This window comes from Zonotrichia leucophrys, unplaced genomic scaffold, assembly GCF_028769735.1.
Source record: "Zonotrichia leucophrys gambelii isolate GWCS_2022_RI unplaced genomic scaffold, RI_Zleu_2.0 Scaffold_750_24220, whole genome shotgun sequence".
Lineage (NCBI taxonomy): Eukaryota > Metazoa > Chordata > Aves > Passeriformes > Passerellidae > Zonotrichia > Zonotrichia leucophrys.
In genome coordinates this window covers 1136-10812 of record NW_026992955.1, presented here as the reverse complement: position 1 = coordinate 10812, position 9677 = coordinate 1136, and the positions used below count along the sequence as shown (strand labels likewise).

The window sequence follows — 9677 nt, the reverse complement described above, 5'->3', positions numbered from 1 at the left end:
CCGATGACTCACCGGTTGCTTGGCGGGTCCGCAGAGCCCGGCAGCCCCGGAGCGGAATTCGGGGCTCGGACCAGGGGGACGGATCCGCCCCGGGGGGGTCCCCGAGCCCCCTGCCCAGCCCTGGGGCCGATCGGGGGCTCCCCCACCCAGCAGCCCGTGCTGCGGGGCCGCGGGGCAGAGCGGTGGGAAAGGGGGGTCCGGGCTGGCAGCGGAGGAAATGCGGGAGGAAGAGGAGGGAGAGGAGGAGCAGGAGCGGGAGAATCGCGGCGCTCGCAGCGCCCGCACGCCGAGCCTGCAGCACCCCCTGCCCCGGGAGCATCGCCCCCAGCCCCGAGCCGCAGGGGAGGGCGGAGGCCGAGCTCGTCCCGGCTCCAGCCAGGAGTCTCCGGGAGGATTTTTTGGAGAGTGTTCGGAGCCGGCAGATCCCGGACTCGAGCCCCGGATATCTCCGGGCTCCCCAAGAGGAGCTTTTTCGGGGGGAGAGGAGCCGCGATCGCCCCTCGGGAGGGTCCCGGGGGGTCCACGTGGGGATGGCCCGGTACCGACGGGGCGGGACATTGGTTTTGGGGATCCCCGTGAGAGCCGGGGCTGTGGAACGGGGGACCCCGGGGCGGGGAGAGGGGAAGGGGCAATACCGGAGCTGGGGCACCCCCGGCAGCCCGGAGATGAGGCGGGGACGGGACCCCCTGACCCTGACAGGGGTGTCCTGGGGTGACTTCATGATGCTCGTACCCCATCGGTCTGTTTAGCCCAGAAATGAGTTCTGCACCTTTAAGGCTGGTTCTGGGTGCGAAGAGGAGGAGGAAGAACCCGCACTCCTCTACATTCCAGCTGCTGGATGGACAGAGAGCAGGACAGAGCTCTCCTTTGCTTTTAGTTAGTTTTTAGCTCGCTGAGGCAGAGAAGTTCCCTGGACTGGGGTTTTTCTTTTTCTTTGGAGCTGTTTAAACCTGCTCTGGACTGAACAACCAGCACACCACTGGCAGCTCCTCCCTGAAGCCCACTAGGAGGGGCCTGGGCTGAGGCATTTCCAGCGCTGGATGGACTGATAATAGACTGATAAGAGACTGATAAGAGATCGATAAGAGACTGATAAGAGACTGATAAGGCACTGAGTGCCCGGAGCTACAACCCAAGGAAGGACTTTCGGAGTTTGTCATCTATTTTGGAGCAGCAGGAGGTTTTACTGCTTAATATTGTTCAATTTTTGTGCTGGTGAATGCTTTGCCTGTAGAATAAAGTTTTTTTCCACTTTTCTTCCCGGAAATATTTTCCCAGACTGGCTGAGGGTGGGGCTGCTGAATCGGCATTCTAGAGGAAACTCCTTTTGGAGGGTTTCAACCGAATTTGCCCTAAACCAGAACAGGGTGGTGGAAAGAAGGGGGAACCCCAAGTTGCTGGATTGAGGGGAGGCTGGAGAGGGGGACCTTGGGACCCCAGAACCTCCCAGAATCCAAAAGCAGAACCTTGGAGAGGGGGGATCCCCAGGACAAAAGGGATCCCCAGCAGCCCTGAGATAGGGGACCAACCATAAACCAAGAGGGATGAGACTGGAAACGGGAAACTCCTGGTTGGTTTTTTTGATTCACTCTTGATTTCTGGACATCAGGTGACTTCTAGAAATGGACTTGGGTGGGAGGAATCCCCAACCCAAGGCATTCACAGCTTGTTTTTCCCCAAACAAGGAAATTCCCCAAACCTTCCCAGTGTAACATTCCCCCTGTCCCAGTCTGGGTGAGCTGAATCCCAAACCTGACTCTGGTCCTGGTCTCAGTCTCACTCCACGTATAGGCACACTCACAGTTCTGTATTTAATCACATCCCAGTGCCAGACTTGTCTAGCCCTAGACCCAATCCCAGCCCCAGCCCTAAAGCCAATCCCATGTTTACCCTTAACCCCAATCCCAGCTCTAATCCAAACCTCAGCCCAAAATCCAACCCCAGCCCCAATTCCAGTCCCTCCCTAAATCCTCAGCCCCAAACCAAATCCCAGGTTCGGCCCTTCTGGGGGTTTGGGGGTGTCTCTGTCCCTCTGACCCCGATGATGTTTGGGTGGGGTCACAGCAGGGCTGAGAGGGACAGAGACTGCCCCGGCCTCCCCAGGTGTGAGAAGGTTGGAGAGCCCCCCCAGCCCCGAGCACCCCCAGCGCTGAGAGGGACACAGAGCCCCTGGTCCCCTGCCCTGCACAGGCATTGCCTGAGGTCAGAGGGATGGAGAACACCTGAGCATCCCCCAGGGTGAGGGGACAGAGACTCCTGAGCATCCCCTGGGCTGAGAGGGACAGAGACTGCCCCAAGCACCCCCTGGCACAGGGGTGAGAGGGAGGGAGACCCCCCAGGCATTTCCTGGGGTGAGAATGATGGAGAACCCCTGGGGAATGGCCTGGGGTGACAGGGACAGGGACACCCCTGGGAAATGGCCTGGGGTGACAGGGACAGGAAAACCCTCCCAAGCCCCTCCCAAGCATCCCCCAGTGCAAGAGGCACAGAGACCCCTTAAGCATCTCCTGGGCACTGGACAAAATAAACTTGGTAGAAATCAAACTTGTCTCTGCAAAATCACTTTGAAGAATATATGGTCTTCCCACAAATAACTTGTGATGAAAGCTCAAACAAATCCCAAACATGAATAAACTGACAATCCAAGCAGTGATGTGGCAATTCCAATATTCATTGCTTCCTGCACAGTTCCAACTCAGCTGCTGGCAGGTTCCAATAAAAGGAAAGTGGAAATTTGGCCCAATACAGATTATTAAAAGGAATGGAAAGAACTGTGTAGCAGTCACAAAGCTGACAGGGACAAAGAGAAAAATTATTGTCACATTTGGTAAAGCCCCCAAGCCTGGGAATTCAGGACTTATTAGGAAATTGATCTACTTGAGCTGGGCTTCTTCTGGGACTTTTAGCCACCTTGTGTTACTCACCGTGGGGTGAATGAACCTTGTCAGTCTCACTGGTAAGATTTGCTCCATTTCCTCCAGTGATTTTAACAACTTTATACGGAAAGACAGCAAATTATTTTCTTTACACTGGCCACCCATAAAAGCCATTTTCCTCATCATTTCTCCCATAAAGAGAAAAAACTTTTATAAGCTCCATAAGCTCCCCAGGAGGAAGGAGGGACGGTGTCCAAGTTTCCAAGAGTTCTTCCAGAAAGAACCACAACCTAGTCAGTGGAATGAGCCATGCTGTTGTCAAAGGCACTTGGGGTCAGAGAACAGCGCCTAAACACACTGTGCAAAAATAATGTCACAGTCTGGTTATGCAAATTGTAAGAGAGATTCCTCTGCCCCAATTAAGGTGCTAACGATACCAAATCCAAAATGGATTTTATTGAACAGTAAATGTGAGGTAGAGAGATGGAAAGAAAGAGAAAAGATGAGTGACAAGGGACAGAGACCTCCCCTGGAGCAGGGCAAGTGTGACATTGTCCCTGTGTGTGGCCTTCCCAGGGTGGGGGTTTTACACCTGAGCCAGTTTGGGTAAGGGGGGTAGTGTTCACCCCCTGAGCAGGGATTACCCCACTGTTTTAGGTTGCCATGCAAGATGTAACCAAATGCATGTTTTCAATCCCCATCTTCATCAACTGCTATAAACAGGTGGGGCGATGTTCTTTATCTCTTCCATGACTCAGCCCTGATAACACCCTCCAGGGGAGATATCTCCTGCTAATGGGCCATTGTGTGACACTTCAGGACTGATAAAATTCCATCATCCCATTGTGGGATGCTCCGCCCAGGGGGAGGATCTAAGCATTCCTACCTGGATATAAGCTGAGCCTTGCTACAACCAGGAGCACCTTGCCTACTGGATTCCCAGAGGACAAGAGCTCCATAGCCTCCACTGGACCTTCAGAGGAAGACAAGACCTTTCTGCAGGATCACTGCTCTGACAGAACCACGTTCACCTCTCCCACAGGACTGCAGCCACAATTTAAGAGAACTGCAGTCACCACCCTGACCAACAGGGCGTCAGGTTATATCCTGACTCTGTCAGTTTAAGGCAGGGTTTCTGTATCATTGCCTTGATCTTCACTTTGGTTTAGAATTGCAATTTTGGTTTAGACCCTTTCCCAGGTTTTCCTTCAAACCTGTACAAAACTCAATGTGGTCATCCCTTGTTATTCTCCCAAAACAGGATTTCCCATTTCCAAACCTTTGCCAGATGGAAAAGGAGGCTGTGAGAAACAAGAAGGATCCCCAGGACACCCAGGCAGCTGAGGAGGAAGTCAGTGCCCCTTTCCCCCTCTCTCCTGCTCCATCTCCCAGCACAGCATGGCCCCGGGCTGCAGGACAACCCTGCTGCCAACACCGTCCTACCGGGGATGCACTGGGGGGATCTCCTTCCCCATCCCTCTGGCATGGAGCCAAATCCCATTCTCTCCTTGTCCTTCCTCCCCCAGATGAGGAGATGAGCATGGAGACTAGAGAGGACAAATCCCCACGGAAGAACCTCATGGAAGAGGCCGTTATGAGTGACTCCAGGGCACAGGAATCCAAGGGGGAGGAAAATCCCCAGAGATTCCACAGGAGGAGGGGCTGCAAGCCCAGCCCAGGGTGCTCTGAGGAGGAAAGACCCTCCCTTAGCCAGGAAAGTGGACAGAGCTTCAGCCAGGGCTCAGAGCCGGTGGTCCATGAGCAGATTCATGATGGGGAGAAGCGCTACAAGTGCCTGGAGTGTGGGAAGAGCTTCAGCCAGAGCAGTTCCCTGATCCGCCACCAACACATCCACACCGGGGAATGGCCCTACGAGTGTGAGGAATGTGGGAAGGGCTTCAGCTACAGGTCAGAACTCATCAGGCACCAACGCATCCACACTGGAGAGAGGCCCTACGAGTGTCCCCAGTGTCAGAAGAGGTTTCAGAGAAGCTTCAATCTCCTCTGCCACCAGCGGATTCACACTGGGGAGAGGCCCTTCCTCTGCCCTGAGTGCGGGAAGGGCTTCAAGCACAACTCCAACCTCATCAGGCACCGGCGCATCCACACCGTGGAGAAGCCCTATGAGTGTCCCCAGTGTCAGAAGAGGTTTCAGACCAGCTCCAGTCTCCTCCAGCACCAGCAGATTCACACAGAGGAGAGGCCCTTCCTCTGCCCTGAGTGTGGGAAGGGCTTCAAGAACAAGTCCAACCTCATTAGGCACCAGCACATCCACACAGGGGAGAGACCCTACGAGTGCCCCACCTGTGGGAAGAGGTTTCAGAGCAGCTCCAGTGTCCTCCTGCATGAGCGGATTCACACGGATGAGAGGCCCTTGCGCTGCCCTGAGTGTGGGAAGGGCTTCAAGCAAAACTCCCACCTCATCACCCACCAACGCATCCACACTGGGGAGAGGCCCTACAAGTGTCCCCAGTGTGGGAAAAGCTTCACCGATAGCTCTAACATGAGAAAACACCAACGGAGGCACCACTAAGGGAAGCCCTGCGAGTGCCCCAGCTGCAGGAGGAGCTTTGTGAACTGCTCCAGCTTCATCCCCAATGGAGGTCTAACGTTGGGAAGAGCTCGGGTGATCCATGTTCCCTATGATCCATGCTGGGAAGACAACTGCCCCAATACCTTCCCCTTTCAATGACATGGTGTAGAACTGAAGAACATGAGGGTCTTTCCATGGCCCTGTAATTACATTCACTCTCACCTCAGGTCATTGCCAGGGGCAGGAAAGGGACTTTCTCTCTCCCTGAGGAGAAGGCTGAAATTTCCAGGAAGGGGATATATGTTGTTGGGAAGAGCCAGGAAGTTGTTTTGTAGTTTTCCCTGTAAACAGTTTTATTTATCCCTTCTGTTATCAATATTGTTACTGTTCCATTTGTTCCTTATCTCATTGCTGTTCCCAATTGCTGTGGTGTGTTCTTAAGTTTGTTAGTTGCTCCCCCATTTTCTGTATTAAATGGTTCAGGAAGGTCCCAGGACTTCCTGCTGTTACCCTGTCAGTTAGGTTGCTATGGAAATGAAACTGCTTCTCCCCTGGTTTCTCTTATAAAGTGAAAGTTGTTTCCTCCTTGGGTTCAGTCAATCACCCCTTTTTCTCCTCCCAGGTTTCGAGAATTTTCTTTTCTCTGGGAGTTATGGTTGGCTGTAGCCCTGGAGCCCCTCCTATGATTTATAACAGTTGGTTACTTTGGTATATAAGTTATGTTTCATACCCCCAAATATGTATTTCTATTGGTAGCCAGAAGGCAGGGTTTCCCTGCCTTCTTCCCCCCTTTTCCCTTAAAACCCTCTCTCGCCCCCTGTTCGAGGCCATTTGCTGAGTGTTTCCCCTCCTTGTTGGTTCTTCTGTAATAAACCGAAAGTTTACCCCCAGCAAGTGGTCGCCTCCTTAATCGTCTCACACCGCGCTTCTTCGAGCTATCACCCAGCACAGCTCAAGGCCAAGACGCCGAGGGGTGCTGGCTTCAGCTGCGCAGGGGCCCTGGCCTTCGCCCCTCACCAGATAGCCGGATTCCAGGGCCGTACACGCCCCCGCGCAGTGTTGGCGGACCAATGTTGGGGCCTGAAATAATCAAAACAGACCCCTCGGAAGTGGAATTTTTAGTTTCCAGTAGGCGCTGCACTCCCTCGGGGGGGGCAGGCTCCGTTGTAGGAGCAGCACTCCCTGTAGGATTGGAATCGGGAACCCTCGCACCCAGAGAGGACGGTTCCGGAGATGAAAATACCCCTCCTGATTCATCATTTGCTGCTGCCACCAGATTAAGTAAGGTCGAGCCCTGCTTTAGGGACCTTTCCGACTTTCCCCCTTGCCTTTTTAAAATTTCCCTGGGGGTGCATGCCCTGCTTTGGGGACCCACCCTTCCACCCTCTTTCCTTGATTTTTTCTTTCCTTTTACTGAAGCCCCAGACTTGGAGACAGTAGGGGGGGGGCAGGGGCTAGTAGAAAGTAGCTTTCTGCTGTTTTCAGGCAATAGTTTGTACCATCAGAAGAATTTTCCCCCCTTTATAGTATTGGCAGTTCCTGTACTATAAAGGCACTTATGAGTGCTAGTTTGAGAAAATCCCAGAATGAAGTTTATTATATTGTTAAGAGTTTACTGCTTGGAGGTGGCCAGAAGGCCCCCAAGCAAGAATTAAAATTCTTAACTAAGTAGATCTTTTCTAAGTTCCCTGAAATTTTCCTAGACCTTGCAAAACAGCCACACCTTTAGACTGCCGTTTTGGCAAAATTAGAACAGGCAGTTGATTCTGGAGAGACAAAATTAGCAACTGTGGCATTTTGGGCGAACAGAGTGCTCAAAACACTCTCTTCGTCCGGAGAACTTAAGAAAAGCCCTGCTTGTCCCCGTTCGCCCCGTTCAGCTTCCCTTACCCCCCAACCCTCTCCCTATCCCCATAGGCATGAGCCCTCTAGAGGGATTTTGAAGGCCGACAAAAAGCAGAGTTTCCATGCTGTCCCTGCTCCCTCTCGACCGGCTCAGCCTCCCCGTTCGAAAAGCCCTGGCCAAGCTCCTCTTCTATCCTTACCCTCTACCCCAGTTCCCAAGTCCCCGGTTGTAACCCCTAAGTCTGTTCGTTTTAGCACCATCCAAGATGGCAACAGAGCTTCTTCTTCTTCTACTACCCCTTTTCTCTCAAGTGGCAACCCCTTCCTTTACCCTGAACACAGCCCTTGCCCAATCCCCCCTCCCTCATATCCTCCCCCCGTCCCGCTCGCTCCTCCGTACTCTGAGAGACCTTCAGCTCCCCCTCAAACTCCTCCCCCGGTTCAGCCTCCCGTTCCCTCCTCCCCCGCTTCACTTTCGCATTCCCCTCCGCCTCCGAACGCTGCCCGGGGGGGGAAAAGGGTGGATGGCCTTGCACACTCCCTCCCCTTACGTCATCGCCAAACCCCGCCTCAACCTCCTCCAGTTTCAGTCCCAACCCCCTCCCCCCCGATTCCCACGGAGTGTCTTCGGAGGGGGGGGGGCAGTGCCTACGGAGCGGGGGGGGGCAGTGCCTGGCCACAAGCCACAGCAAATGCCTTTACTAGAAGCGGCCCCGATTACCTATAACCTGGGGGGAGAGGGAACAATTCAGGCTCGGTGGGTGCCCTTAGCGGAGGCACGAATTAAAGAGCTGTGCAAGGCACAGAAAGACTACTCCCGAAAGTCAGAATACTTCCGGAGTTTGCTACATAATACCCTTTCCCAGAGAGATTTAGTTCCAGCAGATCTGAAGGCACTCTTCTCCAGCCTTATAAGGCCTATAGAATTCAGAGTCTGGGTAAGGGAATGGGGGAGAGAAATATCGGAAGTACTCCCGAGTCTTTAGGGTAATCAAAGTGTGTCCCATGATGCAGATAGCTTGATAATTTCCCTTGATCATCTTTTGGGTGAAGGGCAGTGGGCAGAAGAGGCAAAACAAGCTAGAGCCTTATTCCCCTCCCAGCTGATGGAGACGGCCCGAGCAGCTGAACGAGCTTTCTTCAAGCTGGAAGTAGTTACTTCCCAATGAAAAGATGATGAGGTTTTGCAAAGAGAGCATGAACCATACATAGAATTTATGGAGCGCCTCTACAGATATGTAGAAGCACAGGCGCTCAGAGATGATGATAGAGAAATGATGCTCCAGAGAATGGCATACAGCAATGCAAACGCTGAGTGCCGCAAAGCTATAAAGACTCTCCCTCGTAGTCCTAGGCCTACAGTAGAGGCCATGATAGATGTCGTAGTACGTCAAGTCTCCCTGTCATCACGGCCTAAGAGGGCTTCCATAGTTTTTACTGAATGCCCCGTGCAAGACTGCATAGAGGGAGAAGCTGCCCCCGTTGCCGGCCCTCCAACACCTGGGGCGGGCAAGAGAACATCGGCAACCCACCCCTGTCATCTCTGTAGTAAAATGGGACATTAGATGCCACAGTGCCCTATGCGGCAAGATTACATAGAATGGAGGCGGCAGCGAGAAAAAGAAGAGAATTAAAAGAAAAAAACTAAGATTAGAGCGCAGTCCCTCCCTGCGCGTAGATAGAAATGTGGCGGGCTGTTTATCATCATCCGGAGAGAGAAGAAACGAAAGAGAACCGCCGCACACCTTGCCAGATTTGACGCACCTATCCAATTCGAAATACTTTACCTGTGATATTCTGCCCAAACCTGTACTTAACACCATGTCCTCTGTTTCCCCTTACAGGCTGCAGCTAACTAGGAGCATTTACCTCCCTAGCAGTAATTTGCAGCTGGTGTCTGTCGACTTGCAACACCCAGGTCGCTGGAGGAAACTGGGACGATGCAGGTGGACTGTCGTCAGAGACACAAAGCACACACCGCAAGACATCCACATAGTCCCTGGTCTGGTAACTACCGACCGGGACCGCTTCGCGGTAGGGCTGTATTGTGTCCGACCCCCGCTTTTCATCCCTAAGAGACAAGTCATTGCTCAAGCCATTCCTGTGCCAGATAAAGACCATTGCTCGAGCCCGATAGAGAAAGACTCGCCTCCGACTGTAGCCTGGACACAGTTAGTGGAAAAAGAGAAGCCCAGCCTGACTGTCAACTTTCATTGAGCGGAGACAAGAAGTTAGTGAAGAGTCTTCTGGACACGAGTGCAGATGTGACGATCATTCCCTCTCGGGAATGGCCGTCGCATTAGGGCCTGCAAAGCGCAGCGGGCACGATTTCTGGTGTTGAGGGCCTCCAATTAGAAAACCAATCGAAGAGCATTGTGCAAATTAAGGGGCCCGACGGACAATTGGCTTCTATACGCCCGTTC

At 53.1% G+C, this 9677-nt stretch overlaps 1 protein-coding gene across 1 annotated transcript; it reads left to right on the top strand.

The window, feature by feature from the left end:
• The first annotated feature begins 217 nt into the window (after window positions 1–217).
• Window positions 218–5409, top strand: LOC135441960 (zinc finger protein 660-like). The gene is made up of 2 exons (XM_064701508.1): window positions 218–524; window positions 4403–5409. The coding sequence occupies exons 1-2, from the start codon at window positions 218–220 to the stop codon at window positions 5407–5409; spliced, it is 1314 nt and encodes a 437-aa protein (XP_064557578.1).
• Window positions 5410–9677: the final 4268 nt, after the last annotated feature.